The 26367-nt window shown below is 54.3% G+C and overlaps 1 protein-coding gene across 2 annotated transcripts; it reads left to right on the top strand.

Annotated features, from left to right (window-relative positions):
- Positions 1 to 2068: 2068 nt before the first annotated feature.
- Positions 2069 to 25828, top strand: TP53INP2 (tumor protein p53 inducible nuclear protein 2). 2 transcript variants are annotated; one of them, XM_075058088.1, is made up of 4 exons: positions 2069 to 2219; positions 11872 to 12211; positions 15680 to 15989; positions 17416 to 25828. In XM_075058088.1, exons 2-4 carry the CDS (start codon positions 12088 to 12090, stop codon positions 17666 to 17668), a joined length of 687 nt encoding a protein of 228 aa, XP_074914189.1. In that variant the 5' UTR covers positions 2069 to 2219; positions 11872 to 12087; the 3' UTR covers positions 17669 to 25828. The 2 variants fall into 2 exon arrangements, with proteins under 2 accessions (XP_074914189.1, XP_074914197.1); XM_075058096.1 differs by having other exon boundaries at positions 15860 to 15989.
- Positions 25829 to 26367: the final 539 nt, after the last annotated feature.

Below are 26367 nucleotides of genomic sequence, written 5' to 3' on the forward strand. Positions count from 1 at the left end.
TGACATACCAAGGCTACAGCTACCTCTCCATTACCTGCGGGCAGGTGATGTGCAGTCAGCTGCCTGCTCACCCTCTTCAGCGTGACTTTCCTCAGTGACCTGATGGCCAGGGCCATCCAGGAGCCAAAGTCAGGTCATCCCCTTTGTTATGGTGGGTGTCCCTGCATCCTACCCCAGGATGCCACAGAGAAGTCACTGTGGTTTTCTTTCCCTTATTCAGTATCAACAGACACTGCTGTCCCCAGGGACTGAAGAGGGCAGAGGGACATGGACCCCAGCTCAGGGTGGTAGCTTAGTCACTGAGGGCTGAGCAGCCACAGCTTCCTGACTGCTGTTCCCTGCACTGGCGAGATTAAAGTCACCATTTCCTGCTGCCACATAGACACAACTGTCAACCATCGCTTGGGCCCATCGACCACAGCACCCAGGGCCAGGCCCAGCAGCCACCAGCAACCTCTGCTGACTGCTCCAGGCCGGTGCAAAGCTTGCTCCTCTGCTTTGTTGTGTTTGCGGGAGCTTGCCCCCAGCAATGAATCACTGCGGCTAAAAACTGCCCTGGGAGGGGGGCTGCCTCCCTTTTTTTTGCAGTAAAAGACCAGGGCAGGGTGCAGCAGAGGCCAAAGCATTTCCCATCCCAATGGGGAGAGAGGGTCATCCCATTAAACCAGCCCTTCTGGGGACATGCCATTGTGAATGGGACCATTTACCCCAGAAGAAGTTTAACCCTAGCAAGATTTGTTCTGATGTATTTATTTATATCCGCTCCTGTATGGCAGCGGGATTAAAGGTTGATTTCTGCACTCCTGCTGCAGCCAGTAAGAGCCATGTTGTAATCCTTCCTTGTCAAACAAGTACTAATAAAAGCAGCAAAATGAAACCCCTCCAGAAGCACGAGCTGTTGTCTTCAAGCAGGGACCAGATTGGGGGTCAAGTGTGCGTTACGCCCTAACTTCTGGGTGTCTCCTGCAGATGCCTCCACCACTACGCCCAGCGGCACTAAGCACCTCCAGCTCTTTGCGGCATTAATTGAAAATGCCGTTGTCAGCTGGAAATGCCCTCCACGGACATCCCAAATGAGTGGATTTTCTGCTTAGAAATGTTTCAAGCTTCACGGGCTTCTGGTCCCCTCCTGGCAAAGGAGGGTAAGAGCTCTGCCGGGTGGCAGCTCTCCTCCTGAGGTGGTTTACACCCTTCTGCAAGATCCTTCAATTACAGTAGACTAAATGTTATTTAATTTTGAGTAAGGCTCAATTAAATTCTGCCTCGTGTGAATTTGTGATGGGGAATTCTCACCTGTGATGCCAGATGAGTCCTAACTGTAACATGCATGACTCAGACGCTTAAACTGCTCTATTAATGACTGTTTTAATAAATGTTCTATCTTTATACGGACAATTTCCTGCCGTGTGACAAGCTCGGCACGACGTCAAACCAAACCTCCGTCCCATGGTCGGCCCGTGCTGAGGACAAAGGCGATCCCGGAGCTGCCGAGCATCTCGGGGGCTGCCCAATGCTCACGGGATGGTCCCGGTGACGGCCCGCAGGTACCAGCCGTGCCTCCGAGCCCCCACTTGTTTTGAAGGCGGGCGAAAGTCTGCGTGCCCCCTCACCTTCGCCCCTCTCATTTGTGCCCCATCAGAGTTGCTCTTTGAACGAGGCCTCCTCAGCGCAACAGCGAGAAGGAAACGGGTGTCCGGCCGGTGCGGGGGGGCCGCTGTCCCCCCTCTCCCGCTGCCCACCCCTCGCCTCTGGCAGGGAAGGAGCCCGGGCGCAGCCGGCGTCGGGCGCTTGTGCCCCCGCAGGGCCGGGCCCCCCAGCCCCCCGGAGCGGGATCCCCCCCCCCCGCTCGGGGCCGCTCCGCTGCCCGCCGCCTCGGCTCCCGGGCTGAGCGGGGCAGTGGGGGCGGCGGCGGCGGCTCCGGGCTGAGCCGCCCCCGGGAGCCGCCGTCCCCATAGCGGAACCCCCCCGAAGCGAGACCCCGCGCTCGAGGTGGGCGGTGCCCGCCCTCCCCACCGATCCCGCCCTCCCGGCGCCGCCTCCCATTGGCCGTTGACCCGTCGGCGGGCGGGCCGCTTTGTGACGTCACGATCAGCTGTCGGAAGGTCCCGATTTGTGCGGGGGAGCGGCGGGCGCTCGGCAGAACCGCGCGATCGGCACCGGCACCGGCACTACCTCAGCGCCTCCCCGCCGCTCCCCTTCACGGCGGCCTGACGGGCAAGGTGAGTCTCCCGCCGCCCGGGGTTTGTGCGGTGCGCTGCGGGGCGGGGGGGGGCGGGCGGGACCAGCCGGGCGGGGGCGGCGGGCAGGGCTCGGTCTGAGCGGGCGCTCGCCGCCCCGGTGTCCTCCCGCCGGGGTCGGGGGTGGGGTGGGTCCCGTGCCGTCCTCCCCCCCCCCCCGCGCCTGTTGTTTGTTTCTTCATCACCGGATTAAGATTCGAGGTTGGTCTCCGCTCCCATTGGCTCCGCTGTAGTGACGTATGCGTCATTTGCATATGACATTGAGGCGTCAGAAGGCTGGTGTCTCCCCACCTCCGCGTTCCGGGCGCGCTGTCCCGCCGTGACCCCGCGGAGTGCTGCCTCGGTCTCGCGTGGGACGCGTCACCCGGTGTTTATTAGAGGCTGTTTGGGTGAAAAACGTGGCTTCTTGGAAAGGGAATGTAAATATATAACATAGAAATATACGTAAGACAGAAATAGCTGCATCGGTATTTTCTATTTAACTCACTGCTTTCCAGCAAATCCTCGGTGCTTTTGAATACCTCCATCTTTCAATCTCGATTTACTTTCTGAATCCCAGCGGTTTTAATGAGATTTGGGCACGTGCTTAGATAGTTTTATTGAGTTTAACTGCGACGCCCGGGAAGGAGCCACGGGGCCACGCATGGCAGGTGAAGGATGCTGGGAGTGCCAGGCTGCGGTCCGTGCTGTGGCATCCCACCTTGTCACCAGTGTGGCACTGCCAGGTCCTGGGAAGCTGAGCCCATGAGTATGTCGGGTACCGCATGTAGTGGCTACTTTTGTTATAACTGCTCTAAGTGCACATGCTTTGGGACATCTCAGAAATGTCCTAAGTCCTAAAAGGTCAACTTTCTTATGGATTTCACGCCTCTTGCCTCTGGTCCTCAGCAGCTTGGCTGAGCCTGGAAGGCCCTGGGCACTAAACCTGCTCTTATCTGAGGGGGCTCATCAGCTGAAAAACTTGGACTCTGTGGAGTGTAATTGTAGAAACATGTTAAAAAGGGCATTCTTGGATTTGTAATTTTTTTATACATATACCTATATCTATACATTTATGTCTCTTGTGTGCAGGGGAGCTACAGCCCTGCTTAGAGAGCCTGAGCAAAGGCACTGGCACCCTGGGGTCCCAAGCTACTGGCTTAAAGTGCATCTCTTGGGACCAGCAACACCCACTGCTGACAGCGGCAGCAGTGAGGGCTGAGCTGGGTAGGTGCCAAGTGCTGTCGCTAATTTGGCCAAGGCTTTGCTAAGGTAGGAAACCATCCCAGAAACAGGTGTTGGGCTCTGGTACAGGACTGCGCTGTACCTTCTTTCCCACCGGGCTTAGTCTACAAAGTGCCAAGAACAATTGTTTTTGCTCTAAAATAAATCTTTCCTCTCCTTTCATATTTTTTTTCATCCCTTCAAAAAGACAAAAGCTTTCTGCTGTAGCTCACTGTCACCATTAGGAACCCGTTGCATCAAATTGCTGCTTATCTGGCGGAACACAAAAGGAAAAACATAATGGGAGTTTTTCCCCTCGAGAATAAACTAGTATCACCTGCTTGTAGCAAGACTGGCAAAACCTGTGATGTGAATTCTTATCTAAGAGCTTTTTAGAGCTAATTGCACAGCAAGACCTGCACAGGCAAATCTTGCCCCAGTGCATACATGGCACCGGGTGGGCTCAGGAGGAGCTGGAGGGGAGCTCAGAGCTCCTGCGATATCAAAGTCCAACTTGTATTCAGCCTCCTGTGATTTACGGAGGCTGTAACATTGGGGCTGCTCCCCTCTCAAGGCGCATGCTCATAGGGATGTTTCACGTAGTGCATCCCAGGGAGGAAACTTCTAAAATTTCATAGGACAGCTCATGGCAAATCTAAGATTTTCCTGGTTGCTCAGATCCTGCCAGCCACTGACAGATTTTCCTGGGATCTGTGCAATGACATCAAATAGCAGAAGGTTGGGTTTGTCCTTGTGGCAAGGATGTTCCTGCAGCAGTTACACAAGGGAGCTGGTGCGTATGGGAACACCAGCTCCAGGAAAAACACCCCCCCTTTCTGTGACCCCAAGTCCCCCTCCTTCCGGTGGGATCTGGAGGAACACGTGGGGACTCCAGTCCATGCTGAGCTCCTGGGCTGGCTGAGGAAAACCCTTCTAGGTGCTGGCTTGCTCTGCCATTAATAATGAGTCTCATGATAAAGAGGGGTTTTTTTTATTATTTTTCTAATTACCCTCTGCCTTCTCCCCGCCTCCACTTCCCAGCTCTGCAGTGGAAGAGGGTCTGGCTGTGAATCAGCCTCTGGTTTGCTGGCATCAGTCTGTCCGTGCCAGCAGCAGCCTCGGCATCCAGCTCTACCTGTGTGGTCAGTGTTCCCCCAGGGGAACCCCATAAACGAGGCTGCTGGCGAAGGAAAGGGATCAGCAGGAGCTGTGGTGCAGCTGTTGAGTCATCAAATGCTTTAATCCAGCCCTGCCAAACTGTCCTGGGCAAGTCCCTGCCAGCTCTGGTCCCTTCCTCGATGGGGACAGATAGAGGACAGCGCAGGGATGCCTCACTGGTCATTTTGGGGGTGATGAGCAGCCCCTGCCCCCGAGCTGCCCAGCTGCTGGACCCAGTTCTCCTTTGGTTTGTGTTTCTGTGCCAGGTTTAGGATTTTGGTACCTACAGCATGGTGAGAGCAGCCTGTGAAACCCTTGTCTAATTTAGGTAAAATGAGTTGAAAATAACATTTCCCAAGTGGGTTGGAGGAAGGCACCTGATTTATACTTCCAACGCCTGCTGTGATGACTGCACAGGGTATTCTTAGCTCTGCTGAGGAAGGACCACTTCTGCCGCTTGTCAGCAGCATCGCTCCCACTGCAGAGTATTTATGGAAAGTTTAAGGGAGACTGTTGCCATTTCCAAGTGGAGTTGCTGTTGTTCTTGTAGCCTGTGACTTTTGGGAGCTGCCAGTCCTGTGAAGCTGTGGCTCCCACCCTGGCAAGTTCCTGGCACATCCCAGGGCTCTGCTGCCAATCCTTTTGCCTATTCTTAGCTCCTGGGATTATTTGCAGTGATGGTGACTCAGAAAACTAATTATTGTGTTGAGGTTTCTGAAAGGGGGAAAAGAAAATAACTTGATGGATTATGGTTTCCTTACTCCTACTTTAACTTTTAATATTTAATACCCTCTGGCTGGTTTTAAAAGGCTGTTGGACTTTGTGGAAGGATTCTGGTACACTTGATTCATTAAGAAACTCATGTGTCCTCAAGTGAGTGTCACCTGTGGGCTGTCCACTCGTGCTGGCAGTGGCCTGGGATGGGGTTGCCATGCTGAGTAAGGGGGCTTGTGGAAGCCTGGGAAGGATGGCAGCTGTCCTGTGGTGGTGACCCAGCTCTGGCAGGGGACAGGGGATGGATGTGCGGTTTCTGGGGCAGCTCAGCCCCAAGGATGTGGCGCACAGGCAGTCCTCTTGTGCCCTAGTGCTGGCCATACCTCCTCTGTGGATGTGGGACATCTGGCAGATACAGGTGGGCTGGAAGAAGGTACCAGAGCTCTGACCAGCCCTAGCCACCAGAGGAGCAGAGAAGTCACCTCCTGGTCCACTGCTTCTGTGGGCACCATCTCTGCCAGGTGACAAGGCACTACTTGGGCAGCAGTGACTTAAATCCCCTGGCAGGGACACATTTGGGTCTCTCCCACACTGCAGTTCCCGTGAGGCTGCTGGCCCAGGTTCCCCTGTTGTAAATGGGGCAAACATTTGCCACAGGGAAAGCGGAGGCTTTCCAAAAACCTGGAGAAACTTTGGAGCTTGATCTGCCAATGGCTGTGGGCTGTCCCAGCCAGAGAAGGGCTTGGTGGAAACCGCAAGGACTGAGGTGGCGTGTGGCTGTCTCGCCATCTGGGTGCTATGGGTAGCAGTCAGCCAGGGAGCCTTTGCCTCGCAAAGGGCTGAAAGACTCACTGCCAACCCTTCATGATGGTGACATTGAGGAGCTGATGTTCTTGGTGGCTTGCAGGGAGGGTCTGGAGTGGCTCGAGGACACATTGGCCAGGAGCTGCTCCCTTCTAGAGTGGATGGGTGATCATAGACTCACAGACTCACAGAACAGTTTGGGTTGGAAGGGACCTTCAAAGACCATCTAGTCCAATGCCCCTGCCTTGGGCAGGGACACCTTCCACTAGACCAGGTTGCTCAAAGCCCTGTCCAACCTGACTTGGAACACTTCCAGGCATGGGACATCCACAGCTTCTCTGGGCAACCTGGTCCACTGTCTCACCACCCTCACTGTAAGACATTTCTTATGTCCACTCCAAGCCTATCCTCTTTCAGGTTAAAACTGTTTCCCCTTGTCTTGTCACTACAGGCCCTGCTAAAAAGTTTTTCTCTGTCTTTCTTTAAGCCCCCTTTATACAGTGAAAGGCTGCTGCAAGGTCTTCCCAGAGCCTTTTCTTCTCCAGGCTGAACAACCCCGGCCCTCTCAGCCTCTCTCCATAGCAGAGGTGTTCCATCCCTCTGACGATTTCCGTGACCTCCTCTAGACCTGCTCAAGCAGGTCTGTGTCTTTCTTATGCTGGGGACCCCAGAGCTGGACAGAGTACTCCAGGAGATCTCACCAGAGCGGAGCAGAGGGGCAGAAGCCCCTCCCTCGACCTGCTGGCCATGCTGCCTGTGATGCCACCCGGAATACAGTTGGCTTTCTGAGCTGCGAGTGCACATTGCCAGCTCATGTCCAATCTGCCACCCACCAGTACCCCCAAGTCCTTCTCCGCAGGGCTGCTCTCAACCCATCCAGCCCCCAGTCTGTGCTGGTATTGGGGACTGCCCCAACCCAGGTGCAGGACCTTGCACGTGTCCTTGTTGAACTTCATGAGGTTCAGATGGGCCCACTTCTCCAGCCCGCCAAGTCCCTCCGGATGGCATCCCGTCCCCCTGGTGAATCAACTGCACCCTCAGCTTGGTGTCATCTGCAAACTTGCTGAAGGTGCATCTCAGGGATAAAGAGCCTGATCCTGCCTTTTTAACCAGATGTTGTGGAGGGATTTCAGAGCAGACAGGATAAAGTGAGGGTGAGGATTAAAGCTCATTTTGGTCCTTGCTTGCCAGGATCTAGCTCCTGCCTCCGCCATGCAGGTTTAATCCTGAAGGCTTTGCCAGCTGCACTGGCAGGAGCTCCCCCGCAGGTCCCTGAGTGCCATTGGGGCTGGCCCTGGCAGGGCTCCTCCGACTCTCGGGAAGCCTTTGCTCTCTTCCTGTGAGGCCTGTCTGATCGTGCTGTCTGTCCCTCTGCCCAGCTCCTGCTCCAGCCAGGACAGGCAGCCAAGGCAGAGTCTGGCCAAGCAGCCCTGGGCAGCCGTTCTGTGAGGATCACAGCACAGCACCCTGGCTTTGCCGGCTCTGTCCATGCTGCCACCAATGCATGGGTGCTTTTGCAGGTGTTACCAGTTAACCAACCTCCTGTTTAGGATTGCAACGTCCCCAGGCAGCAGGAGCTTGTGGGGTGAGGCAGGCTTGCTTTATCCAAGGAGCAGATCCTGCAAGCTCTGCCCTGCCTGTGTAGCCCACCCATGCACCATGGCACAGCATAGACCCCCTCACACCAGTGGGTGGTTCAGGGCCACCCCATGCTCCCTGGCATGGAGAGGGGGATAGCTGGTGACTTATTTAAATTCTCTGAGGAACGTTCCTTTAAAATGATCCAGCTCAACTTTTGCTTTTGGGGGAGCTTTTAACTCTTTCCTGCTGCCCCCAGAGCTATTGCAGCTGCCTGTAAGCCCCCTTGCCCCAGCCCTTCCAGCATGCTGTGGGTTTGCTCTGGAGCAGGATGGCCCCTGACAGCCCATTCTCATGGCGTTGGCTGTGCATGACAGGAGCGTGGTTATCCCAGGCTCTTTAATTACAGAGGTAAGGAAAAGGAAGTTGAATTTGGGAGAAGGGGCAATTGAAACTAGTAGTATCTTCTATGTCTTGTGTCTTCAGGAAAGGAAAGTTATCTTTGGGTTAAGGTGGGCACCTGTGGAGTCCAGACACTTCAGCTCCTGACTTTCCCATTGATGCACCCTGTGATTTTTTGGGGGACTAGTCTCTAAGCAGGTGGGTGCCAGGGGAATGAGCACTGCTGCTGGGGCAGGGGGCAGAGGTGGAGACCAGCTTTGCTACTGTTCAGTGAAAGCTGCTGTCAAGTTTTAACAAAATAAAAAGAAGAGGTTTTCTCCTCTCTGTTTTGACTGTGTAATTTATCACGTGGCTTTGAACTCACTCAAGGATGAACTCCAAGCCAAGCCCGCAGAGCAGAGGGGAGTGCACCGGTGCTGTCCAGGCAAGGAGCTTCAGCAGGGCTGTACGTGCCGAGCCAGCCCGCAGTCCAGCAGCAAGCTCATTCTAGGCTGGCTCTGCCGAGGCTGTGGGGAAAATCTCTGCCTGGCTCAGACCTTGGCCTGCGGTAGCTGCTTGAGTGCTTTTCTGGGTGACCTTCCCCTTAGCCAGGCTGGGGCCACCAGCCTCCTGTCCCCTGTGTGCCAGCTCTTGACCCCAGCTCTCTGCTTTTGTGTGGCAGGCACATCTAGGAGGGGAGAAAAAGACTGAAATTTGCACTTAGGCCACTGGGCAAGGCAGGCCAAAAGCATTGCTGGTGTCCTCCCCAGCAAGGTGGGCTCAGGGCACAGCACAGGGGACGCTGCTGTCCCCAGCCCCCTTCAGCCCTGGTGTGTCACCCTCAGAAGCTTCACGGTGACGCTGCGGTCAGCTTTGGCTCAGCACTTCTGCTGGCCTGGGAATGCTGAAGGCAGAGCTGCCCCAGCTCAAAAAGCACATGAACCTGCTCCTGGCCTTGCACGGGGCCAGGGCCATGGTGGTCTCGGGGGACTGAAGCTCCCCGTGCCTGCCACAGGCTGCTGGCTCCTTCCTGCCCCTCTCCTTCCTGCCTGGGGACCTGGGGAAAAGCAAACAGCGGGAAGCCCTGAGACATCACCAGCAGGTACCTGGCAGCAACAGGGTTTCTTCTACAATTAGATATTTAATAAATCTATTAATTAAATAATATTAATATAATATTAAAAGATATTTACTAAATAGGCAAGTGCTCCAGGCACATGTCAGATTTCAGATTGCAGGCAGCGAGAACTGGAGTGTAATGAAGCCATGGCTGTATACCGCAGGCATCAGGGCTGTCTTGGGTGCCCTTTGCCAGCCTGGCCCGGGAGAGGATGGATGCACACATGGGTCCCATGGGAGGGAAATCCCCATTGTACTCAGCACGGAGCACACAAGTGGGCCCAATGGGCCAGTTTTCATTCATTGCTCAGCTGGATAGCAGCCCCTCTTCATGTTGTTTCCCTAACTTACATTATTATGCTTTAATGCTCCAGGAAAGGGGGGTGTCTGGTTAATTTAATCATGAGCACACTGGAGGATAACAGAAAGGCCGTGGCTTTGTTATGGTTATGGGGGTGTTGGGGGGGGCTGGGAGGTGAGAGCTGCCTGAGCTGAGCCTGCAGCTCTCGCTGCAGTTGGAGGCAATGACTCTGCCATGTCTCAGTGCCCCAAAACTCTCTGCTCAGTGCTTCCAGGGGAGGCCAGGAACACTTGTAGGACATGGAGCAGGGAATCCTCGCCAACCTCCAATTCATCATGGCAAGAGGGTCCATAAGTCTCGGCCAAGTCTGTTCTGAACATGCTTTCCCAGCTGGGGCCCAGCTAATTGAGCTGCAGCCTCTCCTGGGATGGATCCAGGAACAGGGTGTGAGTGGAAGGGATGAACGACTGAGGTGGGAAGCTGCCATCCTGGAGGGAGTGGGAAGCATGCGGCACTGGGGGGGACCAGACCCCTGAGTACTGGGATCTGGAGCCGGGCACGGTTGTAGCCACGTGGTCTGCCCTGCACCTCTGGGGCAACAGAAGTCACCTGGGGCTTGAGACCTGCTCAAGGGGACAGGTAGTGTCACACTGCTACCCCAGCTGTGCCAGGGAGGGAGAGCTGGGTGTTGCAAGGCTGCTTCATGCTCTGGCACTCCCTTCTGCACCCAGGGGTGGCAGAGATCAGGATAAGCCCCCAGACCCCAGGGGATCCCACCCATGGACCCAAAGGGTCCTCTTGATTTTTCATTTTCTGCCTTGTGGAGCAGATGTTGTACCTCTCGAGGCACCTAGGAAAAGGCAAAAGGCACGGCAATCCCATGATGGATAAACCCATGATGGATAAATACAAGCATGCCTGAGCCCCAGAACTGCAGCAAGTGCCCAGGCCAACCACCCTTCCCAGCAACATTAGGAAGTGGCTGGAGAGGCCACTTGGTTGTGGGGGGTCTGAGCTAGAACTTGAGCTGTTGGAAAACTGGCATGTGTATGGACCAAGGCTCAGACACATCGTGCCTCCCTGCACCCTTCCCATTCCATGTTGCGCAGAGCAGATGGGGCTTCACCAGGGTCCAGGATCACTTGCAGACTCTACACCATCTTGGTCCACAGAGCCGTGAACTGGGGGTTTGCCCTCTAAATGCACCCATGGCAATGTGCCAAGCAAGGCAGCACACAGCTGTCCCTCCTCCCCGCATCTAGCTCTTGATGGCATTTTAATGCCCTTTAATGTCTCTGGACCAAAAAGCATTTTTTCTGCACAAATAATATTCTGCACCTTGTGGCTACCATCTGTCTGTGCCTCTCTGAGAGTTTTGCAGTCATTAATAAAATTAGTGAGTCCTAGCCTCTCCCCGAGCTGGGAGGAATGTCTTTTCCCAGGGGTAAAAGAAGGATGAGCATAGATGAAGAAGAGACTCACCCAGGGCTGGGATAACGTTGTCCTCACCCTGCCCTGCTGTGAGGCGTCAGCACACTTGCTGCCACTTGCTCCTGCACACTGATGCCCAAGCACTCGGGGCCGAGACACAACCCATAGCTAAGTGCTTTGTCCCATGGCTCCTTGTAAGGTCCTTGTAAAGGAGCAGCGATGACAGGTGACAGTGTTATCTTCTGGGGCTGGAGGGTGGCAATGAAATGCAGCTACATCAGAAGAGCATCCCTGCAGATACACACACACACACACACACAGAGCAACAATAACAGTAACGCCTTTCAAAAGTAAACCAACCTCAAGCAGGTATTGGCACAGGCAGGGCTCGAGCAAAACATTGGCAAGGGCTTCTTTGGACCCAGCTCGAGGAGGGGAGGGTGGCCATGCTGGTGTGGCCATCAGTGGGTGGGTGGTGGGTTTTGGGGACGGCTTGTGCCATTGGTCCTCAGATACGACAGCAGCATTGCACCCTTTGCCCTGCCCTAACAGCAAAGCTTAGTGCCACCAGCCATGCTTAGTGCCCGTTCAGTGTCAAGGGAGGCAGGTCCCAGCCTGACTTTGGGACAGTGTTTGGCTCTGCCCCTGCCAGCTTTGGCAGATGGGATCCCCCAGGACACACCGCCCGTGAGGAAGGGGACACAATGTGGGGCTTGGTGCAGGCAGGGAGCTGCAGAGCATGGACACCCAGCCCTCCACTGCTGCTTTCAGACTTTGTGTGTGTTGCCCTTGGGGATGCCAGCAGCTGGGACAGCCCACGGTGCAGATCAGTGCTGGAGCCACCTTTTCACCATCCCCTCTGGCCTGTCTGAGCCCCTGGGATGCAGGAGGGCCACACTGCCAACCAGTCCAAATGCATTATTCCTTTTTCTTTCCCTTTTACAGGCCTTTACGCTGAAGCCAAGTGAAGAACCTCAGAACTGCACTATACACCATTTAACTCAGCTACAATTTCGTTAGCAGCAAAGCATCTCCACCGCCACCAAGACCTCGAGTGCTGTTTTTTCCCTTCCCTGCCCATCGCTCCCATCTCTGTGCCTGGAAGCTAGTACTCAGCAGTAGCTCTAACTCACTGTCTATCCCACTGGACCGCTCCCCATCATGTTTCAGCGTCTCACCAGTCTCTTCTTCAGCAACAGCAACATGCCAGAAGGCCTGGAAGAGCCTAAACCCTTTGTCGAGGAGGAGGAGGAGGAGGATGGCTGGCTCATAATTGATCTTGCAGGTGAGAAAAGCAGGGGGGACTGGTTTCCCACGGCCTCTGCTGCACCTTGGCTCTCCGGAGTTGGGCAGACCCCTTGAGATGATGGCAGATGAGCTTTCACCACATGTGAAGAGTTCTGCCCTTCATCCCTCCTCGCCTGGTCCCCCTGCCCTGCCCACTGCACCCAGCCCTGTGGTCACCACAGCAGCCCCCCATCTGCTCCTCCTTTTTCCCTTTCCTCTCCCAATGGTGGATCCGGACTTTCCACCTGCATGGGAGCAGCAGCAGCAGTGACCCCAGCTGGGGCTGCTGCTGCCCGGGAGACTTCATGTGCTTCCGCACCAGGATGGGACCCTGGCACAGCACCAGCCAGGGGGGACTCACCCAGGGTTTCAGTGCAATCCTGCCTGCCAGCAGCTCGGTGGGGTGGGGGATGCCAACCCACGCGGGCTCTCTGCCTGTGAGCTGCAGCAGTGCTGTGGCCTCGGCTAAGTGGTGCCATGGCTCGCAATTTGCCAGGAGGAGCTGGGCTCAGCCACTCCCTGCGATGCTCCTGCCAAAAGCAAACTGGGAGCCTGTTCCCCTGGGGGAAACCCCAGTTCCTGGGCGCTGGTGGAGGGGGGGGGATTTTCCGCACGCGAGGGCAGGCAGCGGCGGTGCCTGCCTGTCCCAGCTGGGATGTGCCACCAGTGATCTGACCATGCTTGGGTCATTTGAGTCCACCAGGGGAGCAAATCTCAACTCCAAAGGGCTTATCTTCCCAAATCATTCCCAGTGCCCATGCTAACACCACTCATACAAGGAATGTTTGGTGCAAGGTCCCCATCCCTCAGGGGCTCCCTCTTCCCAGGGATGGCAACAACCATCTAGCCCTGTTTGACACCAACCAGGCAGATCAAATTCCTTGTGTGCTGAGAGCTTCTCCAGCTCCATTAAGACCTTGGTGTTATTATTGTAGGGTTGATGACTCAACCAATTGCAATGATAATTTTATGACCTTTTGCTTGCAAATTGGGCAGTGAACTTAGACAAACAAGCCTGCCTGTGCAGGAGCTCCTTGATGACCATGGTCTGCTTTTGCAGCCTCTGGTTAGTTGTGGTGCCCCAGCCCAAGGGACCACAAATGTATCCTGCAGGTTTGGAAGGAGGGTTTTGTCCTCCCTCTTGCAGGCATCTGTCCTGGGAGCAGATGCTCCCTGCCTGTCGCCTGTACAGTGAGCAGAGGTCATTTTCATGTTGCAAGTCATTCGTTAGGGTTTTTCCCCCATGCAGTGAGCTGGAGAGGGAACCAGAGCATGGACAAGCCTGGGATGGTGGACAGGGACATCCCCGTGCCTGGTGGGAGCACTATGTATGGAGAGCTGGTGGAAGTGGATAGGTGGCATTGGCATGGGCAGCTCTGGAGGATTTCCTGTCCTCTGGGCTCTCTGGTGACTGTCCTGGCGGGGCGGGGGGGGGGGTCACAGCAGTGACACAGGAGGGCCCTGGTTGCAAGGAGGTCCCTGGAGCAACAGGCATGCAGCTGCCACGCGTCTGGGCCAGCTGGTAATGGCTGCAGCATGCCCAAAGCATGCCAGAGGAGCCAGGAGTTTCCCCAGGCAGAGGAACGCTGGGCTGTGCCCTGATCCCTGGGTCCGAGGCTGCAGCCAGCTCAGCAGGGATCCAGGGATGACTTTGGTACAAATGGCTCCATTTGTTTTGCAACCAAGTAGCCAAGCTCTCCGTGCAGAGCTGGCTTTCAGCAGTGTGTCTGCCTGGGACCTGCTAATCGCCACCAGCCCTCCCACTGCCTTTTCCCGCAGCATTCCCTGGCCAGTGAGGGACTGATTTATTTCAGCCCTATTTCTGAGGCTGGAGTTATCCAAAGTACTTTAAAAACCAAACCCGCTGGCTCCAGCCCTTGTCCTTCACCTTTAAGCCATGACGGCTGGCAAGCATCTCACAGTCTGGCTCCCTCCCAGTAGCAGGGCAGCCTAATGAGCCTCCAAATTCATTCCCTCTCAGCCAGGTCTTTGACCTACACATTGGAAAATGCAACCGATTAACCAGATCTCTTGGGAGCGTTTCAGATGCCCCTCTCGCCCTATCGCCCGGCCTGGCTCTGCTCAGCACCCAGGGAAGGAGCAAAGAGCATTTTCCAGTGCTTAGCGATACAGCTGCAAGTCTCCCAGGGATTTGGGGATCCAGAAACTTTCCTTGGGACATTAAAACTGACCTTGGCAAAGAATGGGGACAGGTTGCCATGGATGGCTGGGGCAGGGTCCAGCCATGCTGGGTCCCCTGCTCCCCATGCCCGCAGCCCCCCTGTTGTGGGAGTACTGCCAGACTGGGAATGCTCCAGCCGGGCTCAATGGCTGTCTCCAGGCTGACAAATAATCTCCAGCCTGGCATGCCAACAACTATTAATAGCTTGATATCCACTGACCTGAAGAAAGATGCTCTCGTGTTCACAAGGCTAATTGTGGCCTGCCCTAAGCCCCGGGGCTGGGGCATCGTCTGCAGGACAAGCCGGGGACATGCTGGGGGGTGAATGCCGGCCCCATGCTTCATGCGCTGTATTCTCCACTGCAAGAACACATTCACCTCTGATTTCTCCTGCACCCTTACCCAGCCGCAGCATCACACATGTCCATATAGATACTGCACTGCATCCCCCACCGAGACCAGTTCCCTCGAATCCCCCGATGAGGCCAGGAATGGCTCTGGGTATCCCGATGAGCCCAACATTAGGTGCAGGCTCTCTTCCCATAACACAACCAGTAATTCTCAGCACAGGCAGCCCAGAAAAACACCAGCCCAAGTGCTTTTGTGAGGTGGAGGTGAGGAAGGCTGGGGTGTGGGGGGCAGCTCCTGGATCAACCACCCAAAACTTGGCCTCTAATGGACTGAAGCTGAAGGCCTGGCGAAAACCTTTGCTGAAGAATTTAGTCCCCTGATTTCTTCCAGAAAAAAGGTGTGAACTGTTTTTGTCCTGTGTGCGTGCTTGGTTTCATTGTTTGCAAAGTGCTGGGTAGTGTTTGCAAGGACAGGTGGGCCCGTGTGTCTCCGGGAGTGGCATGGCACGGCTCAGATGCCGTAAGAACAGGCATAAGCAGCATTTCTTGACAGCTGAATTTCTTCCTTCGTTTTGAGAAGGAAAAAAAGAAATTGCTGTGGTAAACCCTGCTGGTTTCCCCCAGTTTTTTGTTAAACTGCCTAACCAGAACCATTTCCATTGCTTGCTGGCTTAGCAAAGCCAGACCCCACAGCACCAGCAGCCACGCCGGTGTGGAGGGTGCTGGTTGGGGCGTGGTGCGGGACACTGCTGGTGTCTCCCTCCCCACGAGGTCCCATCGGTGCTGTGCCCATCTCTCATGGTGGTGACGGTGGTGGGGTGTCTCTTGCACTAACGATGCCCCTTTCTCTCCCTCCCTCCCCTCCCCACTGTACATGGTATGTGTGTGTCTCCCCGCTGTGCCCCGCATGGCTCTGCACCCCTGTCACCCCCAGGCAGCCGTGCCCGCCCCGGCACAGCCCGGCGAGTGGGTGCTGGTGGTACTGGGCGCTCGGTGCGATCCCGCCCGGCACCCCCCGGTCCGCCACTGCCGTCGGCCGCTTCCCCGGCTCTGGCCGGTCCCTGCTTGATGGACGAGAGTTGGTTTGTCACCCCTCCCCCCTGTTTTACTGCAGAGGGGCCCGGCCCCGGCGGAGTGGGGAGCAGCCCCATGGAGGACCTGCTCATCGAGCACCCCAGCATGTCCGTCTACATCACCAGCACCCTTGAGGTGGACGGGGAGGTCCCCGAGGATGATGCTGCTGGGTGAGTGTGGCTTGGGGGTGCTCATTGAGGGGTCCTGGCCCCAGCACCCGCTGGCGGACTGGGGTGGATGGTCAGTCCCGGCATTCCCATCCCCATGGAGAGAGTGGGGCTGTGGGGGTCCTCAGTGTCCCCCCATCCCACCTCAGGGAGCACCCTGCACACCTGGCAGGGTGCCCCAGCCGGCACCTTGCAAGGGCAGCAGCCTCCATGTCCCAAAATACTCTGCTAAGGGAATGTCAATGCCATGTTGAGATGGCTGTGAGTGCAGGACTGTGAGCTTGTCACTGGGCTGCAGTGGGAGAGGGCTGCATCTCCCTCCCCTGCCCCGAGCAGAGTCTCCTGGCACAGCCACCTGTGCTGATGCCACCTGTCCGGGTGGTTTGCCAGGCTGGGCTTCAACACGGGGCTTCACACAGGTATGGCACAAGCAAAGCAAAACCAACGGGACAAGGTGGCCTTTAGGCACAGTGGTTCCCCCAAGACTCCCAGCTCCCCCAGGCAGGAGGGTGCTGCAGGCCCCCCTGATCCTCCTCCTGGCTCCATACTGGCCCAGCACAGGGGTGTCCCACAGCCACAGGGGAGCCCTGGATGCAGACATTTCTCCCTGTCTCAAAGTCCAGCTTAGGAGTGGCGGGAAAGGTTTAACAGAAATGCCCCAAATGGCCCCACTGCCCTGTCCTCCGCCTGAAGCTGTGGGCTGGAGCCCCTCACCATCCTTCCCCAGGGCCACAGCCTCGCTGCAGCCCCTGGGGAGCTCTGCCCTCTCCCCATGGCTGCCCTCCACTGCCCCGCAGCACCAGGAAAGCCCTGATGGTGCACACGCTCAGCCCTGCTGCTGCCAGCCAAGCCCCAGGTCCCACTGTGCTGTGGGGTCGCCGCTGTCCCCCAGCCCCAGCCCTCCGGCATCTCCCCCAGAAACCCCTCACGGCAGCTGGGGAGGAGGACGAATTTGGGGTGAACCTCCACCTGGGCTAGGGGACACTGTTCCTCCAGGACTTCTCTCTTTGCAAAGTCTCCCTGAGGGCCACAGCTTGATCTCAAGAGCTTCAGAGGAACCTCAGCGCTGGAGGGTGCAGAAGGGGGGACAAAGGAAGCTCGAAACAGGCCAGGAGACCAAGCGGGTCACAAGCGGGATGGAAATGGGGCTGGCCTTGGCTTTCCTCTTCTGGGCTCAAGAGACTTAGCCACTTTGGGGGATTGTGGGGATAGCCCCGTTCCTGGTGGTGTCTGGATTTATCCTGGGTGTTCTAGAGCGCGCCAGTGCCAGACCCTCCCCACCTCTCGGCAGGCTGCTGGGGCAGGAGGGGGCCGGGTACATCCTGGGGGCACGGCGTGACGGGGAGGGGGTTGGAGACCCCAGTCCCCTTCTTGCCGGGGTGGGCAAGGGCCGGGTGCCAGCGGCTGCTGATGGCCCCTTTCTCCGTAGGGAGGTGCCGGAGCCCCGGCTGGAGCGGCACATGCCCCACCACAGCAGGTCCCTCTCAGTGAAGGCTGCCATCCTGGAGAAGGTCGGGCAGGTGCGGCGGGTGCAGCGGGCCAAGCAGCTGGTGGAGAAGCACCAGCTCAGCCAGAAGGCACTGCAGCGGCAGAACCGAGCCCACCAGCGCCCGCTGCGTGGGGCCAAGCAGCACGCCAGGACCTTCGTCCACCAGCCCTGCCAGCGCCACTGCAACTACTGACCTCGCCCGGACGGCCGCGCCGCCGCTCCCCCCTGCCACCTTCCCCGGCAGAGGGAGGCTTCACCCCACCGCCCCAACACCACCCAGGGAGCGCCGGCCCCGACAAACACCGGTGACACCGGGCTGCGGTTTCACTCCACAACCACCACCCCCCCCCGCCCCTGCCACCTGCATGCCCAGGCCCCCACTCTTCGTCTTCCTCCCTCTGCTGCTCCCCTCGACCTTCGTCCCCAACACCGGCCAGGCCAGCGACTCCCGGAGCCACCAGCGTGGAGGGCTGTGCTGCCCCTTCCACCCTCGCAGCCACGCCAGCCTTCATGCGGGAAATCAGTATTTCCGGTGAAATGACCCCTTTCCAAAATCCACGGTGAAGCCTGTTTGTCCTGATGAGCCTGTGACATCAGTGCCTTTCTTCATAACATCATGACTCCACGGATAGCCAGACTTGGGATGTCACAAGCAGAGACACCAAGCGGAAGTGAAACGAGCAACAAAGCAACAAGATTTGGGATTTTTAGGAAAATCTCATCAATGACACTAAATAATGCTTCTTCCCCCCAAACCCAGCAAATACCCCCCTCCCTCACTGATTTCTTAATTACGTTTTTACCATGATAAGACAAAAACCCCAGTGCTGGTCCCAAAAGGGCTTGTCATGGGGAAGAGCTGGTGGAAACCTTTGTGGCAGGGACAGCCGGGCAGCTCGCGGTGCCTCATGGTGTTTTTTTAAAGACAACCTTAAAAGCAATCTCAGGAAACAAAGCACTGTCCCAGCACCTTGCCGGAGCCCTTGGCTGCGGGGCCAGCGGTAGCATCACCATGGCCAGTGGTCCCGCCGAGCTGCTGGCTGCCTTGTCCGAGTGAGCCCCCTCCTCCTGGAGCCACTCATCTGCCCAAGCCACACCTATATACATACATACATGTGCGTATCGTATTTCTCTATATACCTATATACTTGGAAGAGGCACCGTTGAAGCCAAGGAGCATTGGCTGCCTGGTGTTGATCCCTGGGAGGGGAGAGGAGGCAGGGACCTGTGCAGCTTCCCTGAGGTGGCAAAAGCACGTTGAAGCTCGTGGTGAAGGGATGCCGAAGAGGAGGCCAGAGGGAAGAGGCTGAAGTAGGGGCAAAGATGGGCCTGGGAGCGGCTGCAAAGGGAGAGGATGGGGCAGGCCTGGGCAGTGGGGCCAGGCGAGAGGATCGCTGCAGGGGAGCCCTAACAGGAACGCCTTCTTTGCTCACTAAAAATTGCATCCTTTCCTGTGAAGGGCTGAATTCTGTAGTGGGCAATGCTGATTTTTAATGCAAATCCCTCCCCTTCCCATGACGGACTCATTCTGCCTTTCGAAGGACACAGTCCAGACTTTTCACTGGCTCTAGCACCAGCTGAGATGGCTCCAAACCCAGCAGAAATTTGATGATCCTCCCCCAGCTCCCTCCCTTTAGGGACTGGTTTTGCACCCCATGCCCCAGGGAAGGTCTGGCCATCATGTCCTGCTCATGGCCAGCTCACAGCCTGGATTCCCACCCTCTGAGACAAGAAATAGCCCTACCCCCCAAAAAAATGCTGATTTCACAGGAGTTTCTTCCATTCACCATGTTAAATCCCTTAATATCAGCTTGGGACCTAGATTGAGGGAACTGTGGTTAGCCCAATCTCAAACAGGTGATATTTATTGATTTTTTTTTTATTTTAATGAGATTAAAAACAAAATGAACACTCTTACGAGCACCACCCCCCAGCTCTGTGCCTGGGAGCCTGGACCACAGGGGAGCTGGCTGATGATGCTCACCTGCAGCGTTTATCTTTCATTCCGATGACATGGCATTCCTAAAAGCACAGAAAGAACAAAAAACCAATTTCAAATATGCCTTTTAAGCCTTTCCCTTTCAATTCTTCCAGCCCAGTTTCTTGTTTCAACTCCTCCTGAGACCCGACACCCTCATCACATGAGTGATGTGATGCCTCTTGCCCTTCCTGCTGCAGCAGCCAGTGCCCACCGGGGCAAGTGTGGCACTGGCTGCTGTGCCAGTGGAGATGCCTGGCTGTATTCTACACCTGCCACACTGGTTTGGCCTGCTGCTTTTTCAGCCTTTCTGGTAAGCGTGGCGGCACTGGAGCTGATTTTTCACAGTGCGTTAGCATTAAGTTATTAGCAGAGGAAGAGCAGGCTGGGGAACCTGGCGTTACCTCCCAGCCCTTGGCCTCGCCCGCTGCTCCTTGGGCCTCGTCGCAGTTGCCATCCCTTGCCGCCGAACCTAAGGCCACGCTGGAGATTGCCCTATTTCATCTCTGTTGTCTTGGTGAAGAGACTGATGACTGCCGGACTCGAGGAGAACATGTACATCCTTTGGCTTCCTGGGCTTCACATTCAATGCCTTTTTTTCCCCCTGAAGTGATGCCTGGTATGAACCAGGAACATGCCATTTGTAGGGACACTGGCACAGGTGCTTGTGAAGACAAGCAGGGGCTGAGGCAGAGCTCTTGGGTGTCTGATGGATCTCTGATGAGGGGCTGCCTTCCCCGTGCTGCTCTTGCCCGTGTCGCTGGTGATATGCTCTGTGGCCACCAGGCAACAGCGTTGGAGGAAGCATTTTTTGTCTAGTCAAATATATATCAAGAAGTGGACAAGCCAAGCAATGGTTTGCCTCCCAGCTGGTTCTCCGTTGCAGATTCTCTTCCTGCACATCCAAGGTGCTGCCAGTCCCTCCAGAGCGCTCCCAAAATCAGAGGCTGGCTGTGACACCATCACCCCCTGTGCAGCTCCCAGGGGAAGATGGGCTGGGGACAGCAAGGCTGGCTGGGAATGGTGTCCCTGGGGCACCTGTCCCTGGGCCTTCCTGTACCCACCAGTCTGCTTGCAAACGGTACCCCAATAGGAGAAACCCCTAATCAAAACCCTCCTCTGTGTCCCGCTCATCCATCGTGAGCCAGAAACCCTTGGCCATGCTCCCGGGGGGCTCAGCACAGTCATGGCTGCCAACAGCCGGCACCCAGCATCCATTTCAAATGGCTGATTCTGTTATTCCGTCCTGGTTTTCAGAAGTGAATGCAAACTGTTTTCTTTTCCTTTCTTCTTTCCACGCCAGTCTGAGACATCTTTCATCACGCTGTGCCCAGCCAACACAGTACATGAAGCAGAACTATTATCACACTTTATATCAAGAGTATGTTTATAAAGGATTAATAAATTATTAATAATGTTTTCATGAAGAGGTTAATCCAGAGTCCTAGCATCCTGCAGGTCAACAGAATGCGCTTACCACAGCATATATGGGCTCCTGCAATCCCTCCCTCTGTTGTTGGCACACTTGCTCATGTATTAACATCTAATAATCACCTATTAACCCCCTGCAAAGCGACTGTCAATCCACCAGTGTGATCAACCCTTCTTATGCTGTGGCAAAGGTGTGTTCAAACTGCATTTTGCAGAAGCCCTGCAATGCTCCTCTCCTGCCCAAGTGAGCACAAGACCTGGCCTGATACAAAATCTCCTGCCCAGTGCTGCCAGAGCAAGGAAACCCCTTTACACTGAGGTTATGAGTCTCCTCGAATCTTAAAACAAATGAAAGGTGCTTAAAAACTGAGAACTTTTTCTGTATGTGCACATGTGTGCATGTGTAGATATTTCACAACACGGCGTGGGTGTCTGGTAGGTTGTTTAGGGATGTGGGTTTTAGTTTTTCAGGGGTTTGTTGGGGTTGTGGTTTTTTGCGCCCAGTATTTTCAATTTGTGACTAGCTGTGTGATGCTCTTGATGGAAAGGTGAAGCAAATGCGGTGCTGGCTGGCAGTGAGGCCCTTAGACTGCTGTCCTTCTTGAATGGCTAGGGTGAGTCCGCTTTCTTTACTTGCATAGGGGGAAACTAGAGCACAGACTCAGGGACAAACAAATATGCTGGGGTCTTTAAAAATGTGGTTTTTTCCAGGCTTCTCTGTTCAGTTGTGGGGTTTGTTTCTGTCCAGGAGGCCTTTGGTTGCACAGTCCTGAAGGATGCTGCAGGGATGTGGCCGGAGCCTTTGGCACCATGTGTCAGTGAAAGGCTGCACATGCTGCTGCATGTTAGAACTGCAGGGTTTGATGCTCCGATGTAGTGCCTGCATGAAAAAGGAGCTGTGGCCATTTGTGGTGAAGCCATCCCTGAGCAGCAGTCCCTCTTCATTTGCTCGTCTCAGAAATTTACCTTACAGCTGCTAGAATGCAGCTGGTCCCTCCTTGGGCTTGTTTGTGAATAACCAGGTACTGATTTTAAGCAATGAGCCCCTGAGGATTTGGGAAGTGAAGCAGAGCTGTGCTTTCTGCATCAGCCGCAGCTGGCCTGGCTCCCACCGCGTACCTGCGATCAGAAGGCAGCTGGGATGGGGGAAGCCATCAATCAGAGCAATCATGGAGAAATGCCGATGCAGGTGACAGGCAGATTTGTGGGAGGAAATTTTTGTATTTTTTGCAATGAAAACATGGAAAAAGAAGGAGAAATTCCCCAGTGGAGAGACCTGGGCACATCTCTGTTCAGTAAACGCCAGCTTTGCCGGGGCAGCGTGGCACTGCCACAGCCATGGCTGCTGGGGCTTGGATGGGTGAGCTGGTTCTGGCCCTGGCAGCAGCTTCCCATCCACCAGTGCGGTGGATGAAACCGCTGAAGTGAATGGTGAGGCTCCCCCAGCCATCAGGGCAAGACTGGGAGAGGCAGCCCTCTGGGAGTAGTGCCGCCTCTTAAGATGAAAACCAGATCACACCAGGACGCATCTAAACCTGCCTCCCAGGGCAGTTCCCTGCATGGCTCTGCTTGCCGCACCATGCAAAGGCAGGCTAGTGGTCACGGCACAGCCACAGCACACGCAGGACACCTTGCTGGCAGCCACGTCAGCCACAACACAGTCCTTTCACTGAATTTTGGCTCTTGCCTGCACTGCATGGCTGGGGGGAGCTGCCAGGGGAAGTGGGGCAAAAGTCCTTGTCACCCGATGCTCTGAATCTTGCACTCACAAATGTGCTTTCCAAAAAACTCTGCTGTAAAAGCTTAATCTGGAAGGAAAACGGTTCTTTCCGTGGGAGTCAGCATTTCTTTTTCGTCATGGATAACATAAACTCATGGTTCATCCCAAAGATCACTGCTGTGGGAATCTCCACTCTTCCTTTAGGCATCTTTCTCATCAATAGATAATTTTACATTTATATCTTACCGATACCTTTTCCTCTTCCATCCAGCCCCACTGGGGAGAAAAAAACCCACTAGATGTCTTGTCATATCAGTCAGAATAAAAAAAAAAAAAAGATGAAAAAATACTCCAGTGAGGTTCTAGACTTGAATCACACAGCTTTGCTATCACTTCTGTGGAGGATAAATATCAGTTCCAGTGCCCTGCATAAAGTGGAAGTTAAATTTCAGGTGAATTTATTGAGAAACAAGCTAGTCCCCAAAGATTAAAGCATATAATAATTAGAAAACAGCCAGTAAAAAGGAATAGGACACCTCAAGTCAGAAAAATGATTCTCAGCATCTGCCTGTTGCTGCCTGCCAGAAGGCAACGCCGAGCCCCGCTCCCCTGTGCTGGGGATGGGGTGATGACAGTCCCCAAGTCTTCCCTAAGTGTCCAGGTTTAAAACAAGAGGCCATCCGTGTTCAGCTGGTGCCACGGTGGCTCTCTAGCCACCGGGGATTGTCAACAGCCACCATTTCCACAGGTGGCGCAGATGTGCCTCCAGTTTGCTGCACCTCCTTTGCTGCCTGCACTTAGAAATAGCTGCTGGTGGTGGGAGGGACGTGCCAGCACTCCAGCATCCCCACCCCATCCTCAGAGCTTCCCCTCAGGTCCTTCTCCACCATAGGACTGTGTCTGATGACCTCCTCAGCACAGCTGTTCACGGGGACCAGAGCCCAAGGACAGACACCCACCACAATCACAGCCTCTCCATCCCAGGGGACTCTCTCCCTAAGACCAGCCAGGGACATTAAAGGGCCTTAAATGGGGTTGATTGCTTCAGGGCTTGTCTTCTTCAAGGTCGAGCTTTCCATCTCTGCCCATTTCTCTTAGATCTGCTAAATACAATGTCAGTGTCATGAATAATTTCCTGGCATCCTCAAGGGCTTGGTCCTCGTCCCATTAACATGACCAGAGCAGCTGTCACAGGTGGCATGAATGTGGCTGCAGAAGCTGGATGAAGTGGTGGGAGAGGCTCTGCATGGTTGGCAAGTCCCTCTTTTGGTTATCAGTGTCCTCAAACCTGTCAGAGACGCTGCCTTCTCCTCCACTTTACTCCAGGATGCCAGTGGTGGGAGCACTCATCAGCCATGGGCTCTGGACAATCAGACACAGCTTGGGCAGGAGGTCTCCCCAGGGCCTCCCGTTTCATGCCATTCATCAATGTATCATCAAACGGCTTTTCTTTTTGCTTCTTAAAAGAGATCTGTGTCATTAACTAAACCCACAACTCTTTCCTTAAAAGGATGAGGATGACAAAGATGAGCAGTTCCATTTAATAACAAAGATGGCTCCTAGGTGTAGTCCTTTTTAGAATTCTTCTTTACAGCAAGGTGACACACAGGTGTATCCCCCTTACACTCGCTCTGAGCTAGTAACTCCTGGGCTGGTTGGGGGGGGGGTCGCTTTTCCAGCGCCATACCCAGAGCAATTGCAAAGCTCTGCTAGAGGGATGCTACCGCATGTCCTAGAGCATGAAAACTCTGCTGTGAAGCTTTGGCTCTGCTACAGCTAACCACAAAAAATCCCTCTACCTTCCACTCTGATCGTATTTTATCACCTGTGTGGAGGGAGGATTTTATTCCTTGCAAATGGAGGGGGAAACCAGCACAGTAAATTGTAAGTGTAGCTTAAAAATGGGGAGCCCAAAGTTTCTCCACTCTTTCATGTTCACCTCGTGTACCCACATCAGGGAAGCTGGGAGCAGCTATGCCCAAGTTTCACTGAAATCTTATCTTCAGCTTTGTATCAACACAATTATGCTTCAGGAAATCTAGGGATGAGGGAACAGCACAAGGCATAGCAGCAAAATAGTAATATTTTCTCCTGTATCATAAATATATCTGTACAGAGCCACTGAGCACTGCAATATTTTATTTGTATATATCAACCCTAAGTATTCTGCTTGTAAAACTCATCCACGCGCATTATCCATCTCCATGCTGGACTGACTGTACATGTGCCTTTCACCCTTTTTCATAGTTTGTCATCTTTTTTTAACACAACTGCAGAACTTGAATAAATCAGTGAACTACAGTTAAAAATCCTATGCAAGAGATGACTGGGGAGTCAGTTTCAATATTTCTGTGTTTCTATGCTGTTTTAAAAGTAGATGCTGGGATTTTCAGAGAAGCCTAACAGAATTAATGCCCTAAAAAGCATTTAGCCCTTCCTTTTTTTTTTAGCTAAAAAGCATTTCAGATCCTAAATGTCTTAGGCAGCTTTGAAAAGTTCAGCATAAACCCCAGTTCCTCAGTGGTTTGAGCATGGAGAGCGAGCAGTAGCGGCAGAACGAGCACCAGTGCTTCACCAGGACAGAGGGTGTGTTCAATAGCTGGTGTTTACTTTCAAGAGAAAGGAGAAGAAAGTGCTGTTTGGTCAGAAAAGTTTGCCTTAAGCCTTCCCTAAAACGCATCGGAGAGTGTTATGGTCCCCAGCCACCAGCCCTGCGCCCACCACCGCCCCGGGGCAGAGCAGCCACACAGCTGGCCTGATTGGGGTGCTGCAGAGGACCCACACCATCAAGCAGATGCCACACGCAGCCATTCTCTATCAGCCGTGCTCTGCTGAATGCCTTACAACAGTGGGACAACTTCCACATTGGGATATTGAGAAGAGGAAAAAAAAGCCCCATGTTTTTCTACATCACCTATGCTGTAGGACTGAAACCTTGTCCGAAACTCGAAGCTAACAAAATACGTCCTTTTTGTGTGTTACATGTTAAATTGGTGTAAGCAAGATTAGTAGAGAAAGGGTGCCTACTTCTAGTAGGACATTGTTTAAACATTTGCTGTGTGTCAACAGACTGAAGGACACGACTGCCTGGAATATGTTATGTAGTGTGCCTGTGTGTTTGTAACCTGGTTTTGGTTGTTAGGTTGTAATGCTGTCTTTTGACTGAAAAAAATCTAATACAAAGAAAAACCACAAGAAATAAATAAAAAAATATTTAAACTTTATTTTATGTGTATTCATCTAAAGCCTGCAAGTAAACCTGTTTGCAGAAAGCTTTGTTTTTTTAAAATAAGTTTTTAAAAGTTAATGCTGTAACTATCAGAGACAAGTCAATAGAAAAAAGTCCTCTTTGAAGACAAGAATGCACACACAGGGAAGGGGCTGGTACAGGCTGAGTTGTTTGAGGGGATTTTTTTCCCTCCCCATTACCAAACTCTAAAACTCAGTAGATGATTGAAAGGGCTAAAGCAGATGCCGATTGCCTTGAGAAAGACAAGTCCCACATCAGCCGATCTCTACAGCATCAGCTGTTTCTCCAAGCACATACACAACAGTCTGACACGTTCTTACCACCCACCTTCTAACAGAGGCAGAGAGATGCCTCTAAGATGATTAAGGGCTTGGAGCATCTGACAGGTGAGGAGAGGCTGAGAGCTGCAGCTGCTCAGCCTGGGGGAGAAGGGTCAGGGGGATCCCATCCATGTGTGCAGATACCTGGTGGGGGAGCACAGAAGATGGAGCCAGACTCTTCTCAGCCCAGGGG

Source organism: Buteo buteo, chromosome 2 (assembly GCF_964188355.1).
Source record: "Buteo buteo chromosome 2, bButBut1.hap1.1, whole genome shotgun sequence".
In the NCBI taxonomy this organism is placed as follows: Eukaryota; Metazoa; Chordata; class Aves; order Accipitriformes; family Accipitridae; genus Buteo; species Buteo buteo.

What these genes read in the sequence shown, in the direction of transcription:
- TP53INP2 (XM_075058088.1), top strand. Translation starts at nt 12,088, where the DNA reads ATGTTTCAGCGTCTCACCAGTCTCTTCTTCAGCAACAGCAACATGCCA. An exon ending in GCTCATAATTGATCTTGCAG is followed by an intron (nt 12,212 to 15,679) that starts GTGAGAAAAGCA and finishes TGTCACCCCCAG; the next exon opens with GCAGCCGTGCCCGCCCCGGC. An exon ending in CCCGAGGATGATGCTGCTGG is followed by an intron (nt 15,990 to 17,415) that starts GTGAGTGTGGCT and finishes CTTTCTCCGTAG; the next exon opens with GGAGGTGCCGGAGCCCCGGC.